General features: G+C 37.5%; 2 protein-coding genes across 3 annotated transcripts in view; one reads left to right on the top strand and one right to left on the bottom strand.

Annotated features, from left to right (window-relative positions):
* Positions 1-14,860, bottom strand: part of LOC106871508 (mitochondrial Rho GTPase 1) — a 99,496-nt gene extending 84,636 nt beyond the window's left edge. For both annotated transcript variants that reach the window (XM_014918007.2, XM_014918008.2), the window contains exon 1: positions 14,405-14,860. In XM_014918007.2, coding sequence (XP_014773493.1) covers positions 14,405-14,444 — 40 coding nt within the window. In that variant the 5' untranslated portion in view covers positions 14,445-14,860. The remainder of the gene's footprint in view (positions 1-14,404) is intronic.
* Positions 14,861-14,988: 128 nt separating this feature from the next.
* Positions 14,989-15,189, top strand: part of LOC106871510 (uncharacterized protein F21D5.5) — a 94,412-nt gene continuing 94,211 nt past the window's right edge. Inside the window, exon 1 of the mRNA XM_052969836.1 lies at positions 14,989-15,088. The gene's annotated coding sequence lies outside the window, so the exon portion shown is untranslated. The remainder of the gene's footprint in view (positions 15,089-15,189) is intronic.

Genomic DNA, 15,189 nt, shown 5'->3' with positions numbered 1-15,189 from the left:
CTGTATGTTGGCTGCTCAAGAGTGGGCAGCAACAAAAAACCTATTTGTATATGCTCCACAAGGGAAAACAAGGAACATAGTTTACAATGAGGTGTTATAATCACAACAGCAAGAAAGTATGTACATGATCACCTTCTTTTACGAAACTTCATTGACTTTCATATATTTATATTGATATACATATATATACATGTGTTTGGGTGCGTGTGTGTATATACATCTCTATATATAAAGATGATGCGTAGTCTAGACGGCGTTTTTAGATTTCATTATTCTCTTTAACCCGGGCAACGCCGGGTATTTCTGCTAGTAAATGCTAAGCCTTATCCTCAGTGAGGAGTTATCCAGGAAAACACAACATAGTAAAGACTATCCTTCTTTTTTAAAACCAGAAAATACTTCAGACTCCATCAACTAATTCTCTACAAAGCTAAAGTGTAACTCACAATAGAGTACTGTTCACACAAGTATCACAAACACTATCCAACTTCTAGTCCACAAATGTGCTGACTCTTTTCTGCATTTTCAACCACAGCTTCAATGGCTTCTACTTGAAGCAAGCTGATCTTGGGCTATTACTACTCAGACATTCCTGATTCAGTCACCTCTTCTCCAACTGTCATCCTTATTGTTTCAACCTACTGAAGCTTCACACATATAATATGCCCAGCCCGTCTTCTCCAAAACATCAACACACACAACCACACAAGTTGCTGCATTGCTTCTCTCTACCAAATTTCATTCGCTGTGTTTTGGTCAACCTACCTTATGCTAGAAGACATTTGCTGAAAGTTCAGCACAATAGGATCAAATCCAGAACTATATATTTGCAAAGTGTACCTCTTAATCATATGGACATGTATCTGTTATAGGCATAAATTTTATAAAGTTGTCAATGGGTTGTTGAGATGAAAAATCAAACCTTGTTAGCAACATTGGAAGTAAGAACTGATCGGTACCAGTAAGTTCATCAATCAAGCATCAATAGTATTATTCCCTTCTTACCAACAAAATCATGAAACATCACATACGAAGATCTGATGTTCTTTAATGACTAAAGAACACAAGAAGAGCTAATCCTGAAAGTAAAGTGATGTACAAGCACACTTAAAACACCCACTTGCACCACAATCTGTCAACACAAAGAAATATACTATAGGTTATACCAGTAATGTCTGCATTCTCAATCTCGATTATTTTCAAAATTAATTGAAACACCAATCTACCAATGATAACTGCTGAGAAGAGGAAACTATCATGTTCTGAGTCCACCTTACTCATCTCTCCTGTGGCCACCAGTGGCATACAAGGAAAGTCGAACATGAGTATCACATGGCACTCTATATGTGATAAGCCATTGCTGTCTGATGTGTAGTAAGATCCTCTGTTCAACACAGACATACTAATATCTGGGACAGTGGATCTGTGGATCACACCTGCCATTTGACTGGGTTTTTTTTATGTCTATAGATCCACCCGTAGTAAAAGACCTTGTTTATAACAATGACAACTAAGGCTTCATTAAGATTTTGTCAGAAAACGATGTAAATTGAGGTGTTAGAGTGGAACATTTTCAAAAGCCAGATCAAAATTAGATGTCATGTGATTTATGTAGTAAATAAACAATATTATACTACAGTTTAAATGAAATTCAGCAAAGCTAAGTGAAGTTGACTGTGGTAGAAATGGTGGTGTTGAGTAGGCTTGAACAGCTCATCAGTACTTAATTTATTTGGGGAACATACTAGACACTCCATTAAGTAATGCCAGCTGTGTGAATAATACTATGGTAGTCAGAGTGTAGAGAACCTGCAAAGGTCATGGGAACAATCCCATCCTTCTGACTAAAACCATAAAAAAAACTTTTGCAGTTTACTTTGTTCAGAGACGTTCCAAGGCATTAGTAATGTTACCGGCAGGGATGAATAAGATATACTTGAGTGGTAAATGTTAGATTTTATTTTTAATCTACTAGGATTTACTTGATACAGTGGTAGGAAAATTAGTACAGAATTTGGCCTTTATGTGCCAATTGATGTAGCAATTATTTTACTATGACTATGCACTTTGTAGATCTTATACTCACTAATAATATCAGCTTTTACCTTTGAAGTTTAAATATAATCACTTTTATATGCACTGGTCAGCTCAAACCCAAATAGAAGCCAATCTACATGAAATAAGTAAAAGATGTAGATATTTGAACTGGTTGATCTCTCTGAGAACTGCTTATATCACCTGTTAGTATGGTATTAGCAACTCACTACAGCATTGCCACCCTAAACATGGAATCGTATTTACAGTAGAAAAGATGAGGAGCTATAAAGTAATTGACAGAAAAACGAAGATGAAGTGCTCAAATATCAAACACTTTCACTGTCAATGAGCTGAACTTAGGCACCACTTAATATCTTTAAACAATGGAGATCTTCCAGACTAAGTTTTCTATTCAAAGAGAAGAATGTAGCATACCAGTAACTAAAATGCACAGCTCTTTGTACACAATCTCAGAAATCTTCGAAGTTAACGACTAGATGTCAGTTTTGCAAAATTAACACAAAGTTAATTTCTCAATCATATTAGTTGTAGGATTGTAAAGCTCAAACAAAATCATCCACCTCCACAGCTAAATGTCATTGGCAGCAATAATTTGTTTCTGTTTGTTTAGAATTACTATAACTTCAGTTTTGGTTACTTTAGAGATTAATATAAAATTTCATGGAACTTTGGTAGTCAATGCATTCATAGTGAAAGTGAAAGCTAACTTCCATTGGGCATTTTTGTAGAGCGTAATTGATTGCCAAGATCTCAATGGAAACCTCCATTGGGTTCATCATTATCATCCTTTAATGTCCATTTTCCATTGGATGGGTTGACCAGAGCTGGGAAGCCAGAGTGCTTGGTTTCTACAGATGGATGCCCTTCCTAACACCAACCACTTTACAGTGTGTGCTGAGTACTTTTAACATGCCAACAGCATGAGCACTTGCACGTGGCACTGGCATGAGTGCCTTTTACAAAGCACCAGCATAGGACTCTTGCAGGCCAAGCCTTTTTGAATACAGCAAGTTACCAGGTATCTCAGTCCTTTATCATCTTGCCCGAAAGGGTCGGTTATCCTGAAGTCATCCTTCAGTATTTTGTCCCATGTCTTCCTGGGTCTCCCTCTTCTGTGAGTTCCATTCACTTTGAGAGATCGGCATTTCTTTATGGAGCTGTCAGCATCCATCTACACCTCATGACCAAAGCAATGCAGTCATCTCTCTTGCATACTGCATCTAATTCCCCTTAAATTAATAAACATCAGATTATGTATAAGAAACAACATTTTCAAAATGTCATTATCCCAGGTTGTGTGAAATTAGATACATGAAAACTGTACCTGATTCTGTCTGAGAATTATGATATGGATGTGCATGCCTGTGGAATATTCAGACAGTTACATGTTAATTCAATGAACAGGTAGTTCAGTTGATCAAACAACTGAATACTCATCATCAACATAACTGAGATCCATTTTTATCTTGGGTTGTGCCTGTATGAGTGGTCTTGCTTGTAACATCCATCATCAACATTTTACATCTGCTTTTTTGTGCTAGCATGGGTTGAATGGGTCATTACAGTTTGAGGGAGTTCTTATTCAGAGTTACAAACCTCGTAGATAGGTGAAGGACCCCTTCTAAGAGAGCAATATCATAAGCAAAATGGAAAGCAGAGATGTCAAAAAAGATCATTGATCTACATTAAATGATCTTATAATAAGACCATCTCCACACAATCATCTTAAATGTCTTATATATTAATTCATTTAATATAAAAGATAGGAAATATTAAAAAGAAATTGAACAAAAGTAAAAATAAGTCATATACACAATAAATAAAAGACTGAAAATGTGAAGCTGTACCACTCCCAATTCTGAAAGCTGTTCCAAGAAAAATGTTATAAAACTTGCTAACTAGAGTAAGAAGACAGAGGAAAACTTGAGAATTTGGGTAAATGCAGGAGATCTTAAACTGGTTATGATAGAATATATGTTACAAATGAATATACTAACATTATTGATGGGATTGACAAAACAGAGTAAACCAGCTAGACAAAGAAGCATCTGAGAACTAATACATACATATATACATTATAAATAACTGTTGGTAAAAACATAATGTTAGACTAGCCAAAAAGAAATATTTTGAAACAACTGGTTTTCTATAGAAAATTGTATCAGCATATGTCAGTACATACACATCACTATATATTGCCATATAACAGTAAAAATAGACTAAATATAAAAGCTATATCAATACAACAGAAACCATCATATGATTATAAAAAGAAATAAACACTATTTAATACTTAACCACCTGAAATGGTTTGTGGTCACACTATGAAACAAATATTCTATTTTAAGTTATATAGAACCTATGGTTGTATTACAAAATAACTTCAAAAGATAGTTTACATATTTTTCTAAACACCCTCAAAAAACTTGATTATTTGCAAGACCCTGTTCAGATCACTTTCACTCAGTAAAATAAATGTATATCTGCAGAAATTTACTGAATAAAACGCTTAAGAATGTGACCTTATTCTCTTTATACCATTATCATTTGGCACTTTTTAATACAAGATTCATGATCACTGCTTATAATGATAACAGAGAAAAGACATTTTCATAAAATCTAAAAGTACAGGGAAGCTGTTGTGAAATGACACATCAGGGAAAGAAACAAAATTTAGGTCAACTACATTCTGAAATGCTTATAAGTGTAATATTATACACACATTCCCACCAAAACCATAATAGAAATCCTTATAATCTCCACAAAGTTGAACTGGATCCAATTATACAAATGTGAGACAATTTGTAAGCCACTAGATACTTTATTTTGTTCTGCACTCCATTCTTATTAAAAAGATCTAACATGTATTTTGGGAAGAAAACCATATTCCTCATTATCATCAAAATGGTTTTAATTTTTTTTTAATAGCTTTGTCAGGAGAAGGGCAGTGATCATAACCTTTTCCAAGGTCTCCAAGGCTGGTGGGAAAAAGATCTTGATAACCTCTAGATCAGAGACCAATTCTGAACAGAACAGAGTGGACTCCAATGAAGGTACTAAAGGGTCAGATAGTGGTGTCAATCCAACAATGGATTAAGTATATCACCCACCAAAGCTATAGTATATCAAGATTTGTTAGGTATCATCATCATTTAACATCCATTTTCCATCTGACATAGGTTGGACAGTTGACAGGAAATGGTAATGCCAGGGGCCAAACCAGGTTCAATAGTCTGTTTTGACTTGGTTTCTATGGTTGGATGCCTTTCCTAATGCCAACCACTCCACAGAGTGTACTAGATGCCTTTTATGTGGCACCATCACAGGTGCTTTTTAAGTGGCACCAGGCAACTCTGAGATATTGATCAATTAATGAAAGAAATTCCAACAGATTTGTACATACAATGTGAAAGGATGACTATGCTGAGTAAAAAAAAATCAATACAAGCTGAGGAAAGTTACCCACTGTAAAGGAAGACATGAAATATATTTAGATTTCATCTGAGAATGTTAGGTGTCACACATTAAGATACTTGGTGAAACGCTGCATTGTTGACTCATGTGATATATATTATACATAGAAAGTTGTAAAGAAAACTGAATGCACTCAAGAAATATTCAATATATGTGTTGAAGAGACCTAATGTCATATCCTTCAATGGGTTTAAATGCAAGGGTTGCACACTAGAGCTTCAACACAACTCTTGTTTCTCCTTAGTCTTGCTCCACTATCAATTCCAAGCACCTTTTGTACCTTTTATGTTGGAGTGCTACACAAATAGTCAGGCAACTAACACTGGAGTTGTTTCCCTTGTTAGCGCAACATCTAAGGTCAGAGGTATTCCAGTTGTAGCCATTCTTTTTTAAGGACATCCAGGACTACATTATTCAATGAGTCCTTTCAGTTTTTAAGATAGAAGAGTGTGATTTAAGGGAGATATGATTGCTATTTGTAACAGGTTGAGTGGCATTATAGGGACTCCCTTGATACTTTTTTTAATAGACTAGCACAATGCTCCCATAGTATATTTGGTCTTGTAATCACATATAACCACTATACATCATCATCGTTTAACGTCCGCTTTCCATGCTAGCATGGGTTGGACAATTTGACTGAGGACTGGCAAGGTAGAAGGCTGCACCAGGCTCCAATCTGATCTGGCAGAGTTTCTACAGCTGGATGCCCTTCCTAACGCCAACCACTCCGAGAGTGTAGTGGGTGCTTTTATGTGCCACCAGCACGAGGGCCAGTCACACGGTACTGGCAACGGCCACGCTTAAAAAGGTGCTTCTTACATGCCACCTACAAGGGAACCAGTCCAGCGGCACTGGCAACGACCTTGCTTGAATGATTTTCTAACATGCCACCACCACAAGTGCTAGAAGGCGACGCTGGTAACGATTACACTTAAATGGTGCTATTTACAGGCCACTAGCACGGAAGCCAGACAGCTGCTCTGGCAATGAACATGCTCGGACAGTGCTATTAGTGCTCCACTGGCGCAGGTGCCAGTCATTGAATATGGTTCAGATTCTGTAAAATTGTAGTCAGTCACTCATAAAATTGTAGAGTGTCTTAGATGGGTGCTAACTTTAAATTGATATGAATTTCAACATATTTCCATTGAAAGTTTTTTACAGTTAACATTATAGGGATTCCTTTAAAAAAATAAAAAAACAAAGGAAAAAGAATTACTATTATTCAAACTAATGAAAAAAATACTAGTTATTTACCAGCAGAATAAAGACATTGTCTCCAAGCATCAGATTTTCATAATGTAGAGGCATTTCAGGTCTATGACCAACAGACCAGGCTCAATAATCTAACTAAACAATTAGTGTCAATGATTTATAAATGAAAAATAAAATTGCATTATTTTATATTTTTCTGACAAACTTCATATTAATATCCTTCTGCTCTTACTAAAGAGAACTCTGTACCAATTTTGCAGGAGGATGAAGCACTGGAGGTTACCAATGCGTTGAACAAAGCACTCCACTTCACCATTGGCTGCACCAATCTCATTGTTGCAGTTGACCACAAACCTCTCTTGAAAGTATTTGGTAATTGCTGCCTGGATGATATCCCGAGATTGCACAACCCGAAAGAAAAAACTCTACAGTATAACTTCAGCATCATTTATGTACCAGGTGCTCACCATGCAGCAGCCAACACTGTTGGGAAGCCCACACCACCAGACCTCCCAGACGATGTTGCCGCCATGACCCATCCAACTGAGCCACTCAGCCATCTGTCTCTGTCAGAGTCTTTCCTAGCAACCATATGCTCTACCGGAGATGACAACACTACGACATTCTCTCCCAGCGACTACATTTCACTGGTTACGGAGATCGTCCAATGTCACATGGAACATGGTCCACACTGTTACCACCAGCAACCCAAGCTGATGGACACAATCACAGAGGACCATTCCAAAGTCCCCCCAGAGCTGTAGCAGTACTACCAGTTTTTGTAATGAACTCGCCAGCTTCAATGGAGTTATCCTGTATTGTGATAGGATCGTCATAGCTACCTCCCTTTGCATGCAGGTCCTTTAGGCATTACACTCAGTGCATCAGGGCGTAACACAAATATGTTCCAGAGCAAAGACATCCTTCTTCTAGCCAGGCATGACTCCAGCCATTATTGAAATGTGGGAATGCTGCTCAGCCTGCAACCGAATGGCACTCTCCCCATGCCTCCAATGAACCCTGCCTACCCATTCCAAAGCCTGGTTGCCGATTACTTCCAGTACCATGGCCACCACTACCTCATAGCTGTGGACAGATACAGTAAATGGCCCATCGTGGAGAAAGCACTGAATGGTGCAGTGGGACTTATTGCTGCCCAACGCTGCATCTTTGTGACATGGCACCAGCTATGAGCTGACATCAGATGGAAGTTTACTTCTCACCAAATAGTCATCTTTGTCCATAATTAGGAAGTGCAACACAGAATTACCTCTGTTGCATTTCCCTGTGGCAAGTGCTGCACCAAAATCAGTGTCAAGACAATAAAGTGCCTCATTACAGACAACACTGATGCCAATGGCTTCCTCAACACTGACAGTTTCCAGTGCACAATGCTACAATACAGAAATATACCTGATCGAGACACACTTGTCCTCAGCCATATGCATCTTTGGCCACCCAATATGAGTCTTTATTCCCATCCATCCCAGCAAGTACCAGTCACACTTCACATGGTGTGAGACTATGACTTCTCACGAAGAAGCCTTGTGTAACCACCACATGTGTGCTACTGAATGGTTATCAGAACACACATGCCCACTTCCACTACTGACTGCTGGAGACTATATCCAAATCCAGAATCAAGTTGGACCTAATCCTACAAAATGGGAAAAAACTGGGGTCATCGTAGAGGTATGCCAGTTCGATCGGTACGTAGTGAGAGTGGATGACTGAGGCTGAGTCACTCTGCCCAAGAGAAAATTCCTCTGAAAGTATCTACCAGTAGTTCCTCATGCACCACCACTCATGGTCCCTGGACCACCTGCATTCCTGATGCCAAAACCAATGATGAGACTACCTTTTCAACCCAATTTAACAGCAATTCCTGCGGCTACACCACCCATGCCTCAGGCCTACCCAACACACCCATTTCCCGACACCAAGACCACCACAACTGGGAACCCATTTTCACCACCTACCCCTAGAGCCATGTCAACTTCTCCTACCTTCACTACCTCAGGATGTGCCACCAATGGCAGTACCCCAAGAACCCTTCAGGCCTTATGCCCACACAACACCCCTGGCCTCCAAGAGTAGCCCTTGCCTGATGTAGCTGATCCTCCATCTAGCAATCACCGTGTTCATCGCTCCGCCAGACTGGCAAAAACTGACACAAAAGCCTGATGCACTAACTGACACATTGCCCCTAGATCGTCACACCATCAATATTAATTAACTGTTTCTCACATTAATTATCCCATTTTCTCTAACCATTTACTACATATTATCAGTCTTCTTTGCTTCCCTCCAAAGACTTGAGGAGGGCATAGAGGATTATAACTAAACACATATATATCATTTATTACATTACATTCAATTTGCTGTACATTATTTATTTTATTATCCATCATCTTTTCTTTCACATTTCAGGTATACTGAAGACCCTTTTTGTCATTGCTTCAATCTATGTAAATAAAGTGTTGGTGAAAGCAAAGAGTTGTCAGACTTAGTCTTGGTCACTTTTCATTGCCTCTGTGAGGCCCAACATTCAAAGATCATGCTTCACCACCTTGTTCTATATCTTCCTTGGTCTACCTCTTTCATAAGTTTCCTCCACAGTTACAGATCAGCACTTTTTTGCACAGCTGTCTTCATCCATACCAGTGCAGTTGTCTCTCTTGCACACATCCAATGCCACTTATGCCCAACTTTTATCTTGAGATGCTTACACACTGTCGTACATACACACTAACATTGCACATCCAGCGAAGCATACTAGCTTCATTTTTTACAAGCCTATGCATGTCCTCAGCGGTCACAGCCCATGTTTCACTGCCATGTAGCATGGCTGTTCACACACAGGCATGATACAATCTACCTTTCACTCTGAGGGAGAGGCTTTTAGTTACCAACAGAAGTAGAAGCACTCTGAACTTTGCCTAGCCTATTCTTATTCTAGCAGATATGCTCTCAGAGCAACCACCTCTGCTGCTGACTTGGTCACCTAAATAATGGAATCTATCAGCTACTTCTAGGTATCCCCTCAAGCATTTGATGGAGTCTATTTTCCTGTACATTTCTAATGTCTATTGTATTTGTGCACCTGCCACAAACACAGACTATTTTTCCTGTTAACCTTCCTCTAATATTGCTGCACTTCTTATGTGTCCATAGCTTGCACTGGGTACATCTTATGGAGTTTCTACCTATGCCTTTTTTACATATCGAGCAGGGCCATCTGCCTGAAGGGATTTATGATTTGTCTTCTTTCCTACTTACTAAAACTTTGGTTTTTGCTACATTAACTTTACGGCCCTTTGATTCTAGTTCTTGCTTTCAAGCCTGAAATTTCTTCTTTAGTTCTGGTAGTGATTCAGTTATAAGAACATAGTCATCAGCATAGAGGAGCTCCTAGGGACAGCCTGACTTAAATTCCTCTGTTATTGCCTGGAGGACTATGATGAATAAGAGGTGGTTGAGGACTGATCCTTGGTGAACCCCTACTTGTACCCTGAACTCATATGCCTCATATATATATATATATATATACAAGCATATCCACAGAAGTGTGTCCCTTGACTTTGTTCCCTCATTACTTTCAGAAAAATGGATATTCTATAATTACATTTTTTGCAAATACCTTTTCAGGTGATTATATCGAAATTTAATGTGAAACAAGATATGGTGGGTGCGCACACATACATACTGACACATATAACATATATCGCTTCAAATGAAACTTGAAATTATGAGAAAATTTATGTGATGTGTTTTAGAGTGTGTATGTGTAGCTTACTCTTTTTTTTTTTAATTCATATTAAACTCCAATATAGTCAAAATGCACAATCATCTGAAAAATATTTGTAGAAAATTTCATTAAAAGTTATGAGGAAACAAAGTCGAGGGGGGAGGGCACAACGTGGAAGTATGCACGCACGCACACACATATATATAAAGGAAGGGAAGATTAATTAAATAATTAACTGATCGAAAACCCACCCACCCAACGAATTCTGGATGGTAATGAAAGAAGGATTAATAAGTACAATCTCGATGCAATCGTTGTAAAATAATTTATGATTAGACTTTTTAGGGTAAGAGTATTAGTTAATTGAATCAACTCTCGGCATCTTACGAGTACTTATTTCTAGCTCATTTGTTACCCTTTACGATAATAAAAAAATGTCAACTATAGGCGCAGGCGTGACTGTGTGGTAAGAAGTTTGCTAGTCAACCACATAGTGGCACTTTGGGAAAGTGTCGGTTAATGTTTACATCTTGACCCATTAACCAAAGTGTCTTCTACTATAGTGTCGGGCTGACCAAATCTTTGTGAGTAGATACGTTAGACGGAAACTGAAAGAAGCCTGTCGTGTAAGTGTCTTTATCCTCCCCCATACACACCACTTGACAATCGGTGTTGGTGAGTTGAAGTCCACATAATATCGTGGTTCGAGCAAAAGAAACCTATAAAGTACCAGGCTTAAAAAGAAAACAGGTAGTGGGGTCGATTCAATCGACTAAAATTCCTCAAGACCATGCCATGGCCGCAGTCGACTGAAACAAAAAAGTTACAGTGCAATTAGAACTCGGGGTAAAAAAAAACTGGATAAACACTAAATAAAAAATGGTGTCCGCCAAATCAGAAAGACCAAAAAACTGAGTTCACGAACTAACATACCAAGGAAGCATCCGGTTTTAGTCCTGTAGCAACCACGCTTCGTAAATACATACAACATGCAACATGTGAAGCAAAAAAAAAAAAAATTCCCACAGCTATTATAGAGGGTGAGAAAAGAAAACTAGTTTGTGTAACAAAATTTTAAAAATACATACAAACATAGATGTATTTTTTTCTTTCAGTTTGTAGTTACGTAACAATGTGAAACTGTCTATTCCAAAAATCTGATCAACGGAAAAGCTTTAGCACTTTTAGCATAAATTTTAGAGACAATCAACCTGATACAGTCAGTATATGACAAAGTGGGACCTTTGATTACGGGTGCAGTCCATCTGATGGGCTGCTAAGTAGTGTCCGTTAAACCATTTTACTTACAAGCATTGAGTCGACTGGAAGCTATGTTAAAAGACACTTACTCGTGATGACACGCAACTGGATCGAACCTCATTACTGCGAAGGGAATTTCTTAACTATTCAACCATGCCTACCTCCTAACTATTATTATTTTTCTTTTCAACCTAACGAGGTGGATTAAACAAATGCCAAACGGAATTTGTTCTTGCTGCAAATCCTTATTTATCAGCCGTCGTGAGGGTGGTGAATTGGCAAAATCATCAGTGCGTCGGTCAAAGTGTCTTGCAGTAGTTGTTCCATTTCTTTACATTTTGAGTTCAAAATCCCGTCAAGATTAACTAGTTGATATAATGGACTAAACCCTCTCTCACAAATTTAAAGCCTTGTGCTTATATTAGAAACATTTTTTATTGTAGATTCCAATGCCGCTAGCTGGCAGAATCGTCAGCGTGTTGGATAAAATACTTAGCTACATTTCTTCAACTTTGCCTTTCATCCTTTCAAGATCGATAAAATAAGTACCAGTCGACGTAATCGACTAGCCCCTATCCGCAAAGAGAATTATTACTGTTGATTCCGCTTTTCACGCAAGGGAGCTACAAAATATGTACTTGTAAAATACCGAGTCGATTCAATCGACCATATAAATAAGCGGTCTTATGCCAATACAAGATATCATTATTATAATCAGTGTGCAGTGCTAAACAAGTTTAATCTCTATGATAATTATGTATTAACACATATTAGATCATTTCCATTCATCATCAAGCTGATCATAACAAAATATGATATTGCAATTATGGATACACAAAAATCATACGTAGTGCTTTATTACAGAGAAACAGACTCCTCCCACGCAAAAGCCTGTTAGAATAAAATTATACCTATCCTTAATGCCTTGACTGTGATTATGATCTTGGCAAGCTACTTCCGTCTGCCACCTAATTACATAAATTGAATTAACAATGTGATAACATTAAATACAAGGGCACAACATTTTGAAATGAAAAAATCAATTAGATCGACACAGTACTTGACTGGTGTTTATATTGTATCGACCCCTGAAGGATGAAAGGTGAAGTCAACTTCAATAGGATGTAATAACCAAAGATACTTTCCATCAAGAATTCAACAATTCATTTGGTTATTTTACAACAAAAAAAAAACAATGAATATCCGATGATTATGCAATAATACAGCAATAATTGTATGTTTTCGTTTTAAAAAAATCATACTGCTTTCAAGGGCATTAATCGACTAAGATAGCTACATACAGGAATCGAAACCAAGAATGCAAACATAGCTCACCAGGAGCCGAGTTAACTCTTTTAAACTAATTACACAGACATTACACACACACGTGTGTGTATAAGTCTCCATATACATACACACACAGATGGGGGACTCCTGATTAAGAAATGAAAAAATAGATAGGATGCTATGACGTTCATAACTCTCACCGGTCTATTTACTCCAACTGTAATTAGCTGCATCTAACAATTAAGGAAACAGATTTAGCTGTTCTGATTTTGAGTTAGGAAAAAGTACGTACGTGTGTATACACACACATATACAGATATATATATATATATATATATATATATATATATATTGGGCAATGTTTCGATTATGGTCTTAACGAAACATTGCCCGTAGACAGATACACACACATCAATATCATTGTACATGTGTTAGTTGAGAAAGACAAAAGTTAATAAACGATATAACGGTTATACAACAGAAAAACCCCAAAATGCCTCCAAAAGTAAATAAATAAAAATAGCGATGAAAGAAATGCGTAAAAATTCCACGCGTTTGCATTGACATTGAAATCTCCTTTCAAATATTGAAGAACCATTCTTACGCTAGAGGAGAAAGTCGGGCAAGTAGACAAGCTGCCTAATGCTATCTAACCGAACGGCATTGCTTTAACACGAGATACTTTCTCTATTGCTCCTTCACTTATTATCTGCTTCAAGACCTGTTCAAAACATTTTTTAAATATATTAAGAAGACCAAGTAAATAGATCATTGTTTGTTCTCTGCAGAATAAATTTACTTTTCTATTTTTACAGAAAAATAAGGCGAGGGAACTGTCAACCGAATCGACCTTAGTGTAACGCAGGTACTTATCGTATGGATAATCATAGGATGAAGAGAACAAAGCAAAGCGAATCAGAAAAAGAAATATAGTAAAAGTGACAACGATGTACCGTATTTTTAATAGAAAAATAAAATACCCAAGATAATTCCAGTTGATTAGTAAATCCAATAACAGATGACACATTAGGGTGGGGATAAACGACAGGGCTCTATCACAGATGGACATGAATATTTATTTTATCGACCTCCAGATGAAATAAAAGCCGAAACGATTTAGTTGAAATTAGAACACGGGAGAGAGAACTTAAATTTCGTCTCAATCTTCAGTCTGTAAAAGCGTGTGTACTTCTAGGAGCTATTTGACCGGTAATAAAACATCTGTACAAAAATTAATTGATCCAAAATATGATTCACAAATGCATTGCATGTAAATGTTAGCATAATTATATGTAAACATGACAGTATGTGTTGTTGGTTTCTTTTTTTTAATATCTAGAATCTAAATGCAATACTCACGATCTCCGACTAATAAAATCCTGACGTCTTTTCGAACCATTTTTAAGGTTGGTTGGTTAATCACAGACAAATGCCGTCAAGATAGGGAGCTTTTAATTCTGAAGTTAATGAGTGATATATGTCTTCATCAAACTCTCAAATATAATTTGATAAAGTGCAGTCAGACACACCACTCTGAATAGAATTCAGAAAAATACAACCGAAACGACATGGTCCGACCCATCGCACATTTGTCTTCTTTCTTACAAATGATATCGTATTAAGAAAAAATGTTCGACTAAGAGGCAAAATTTTTAGATATAAGTTTGAATAAATCCCTATTTTGTGATGTGAAAATGCTATGTACAATCGTAGGAAATGTTTTCCGTATAAGAAAAGGTTGAGTAACAGCTAATATGGCAGAGTAGAAGCCTCATGACAGCGCCATCTTAGCTCAACGATTTTGTCGTTTAGTCACAAGTACGCATGCGTGAAACTTAATGGAAAGTGACTTCGATATCGTCTGCTAATTTTTTTATTTTTTATCGATATTGCGACTGTCGCAAAACACAAACAGAAACTAAAATAAGGAAATAACAGCGGAATTCTGGTTTAAGAATCTCATATAACCCTTCATAACTATTTCATTTTTGGAATTTCCGGAAATTTTTTGCGAATTTGTATTCTACACACGGGAATTCTGTGGTAAGTAGCTTGCTTACCAACCACATGGTTCCGGGTTCAGTCCCACTGCATGGCACCTTGGGCAAGTATCTTCCACTATAGCCTCGGGCCGACCAAAGCCT

This window comes from Octopus bimaculoides, chromosome 1 (assembly GCF_001194135.2).
Source record: "Octopus bimaculoides isolate UCB-OBI-ISO-001 chromosome 1, ASM119413v2, whole genome shotgun sequence".
In the NCBI taxonomy this organism is placed as follows: Eukaryota; Metazoa; Mollusca; class Cephalopoda; order Octopoda; family Octopodidae; genus Octopus; species Octopus bimaculoides.
Note: the sequence above shows the minus strand (reverse complement) of the source record. Positions and strands in the feature narration are given on the sequence as shown.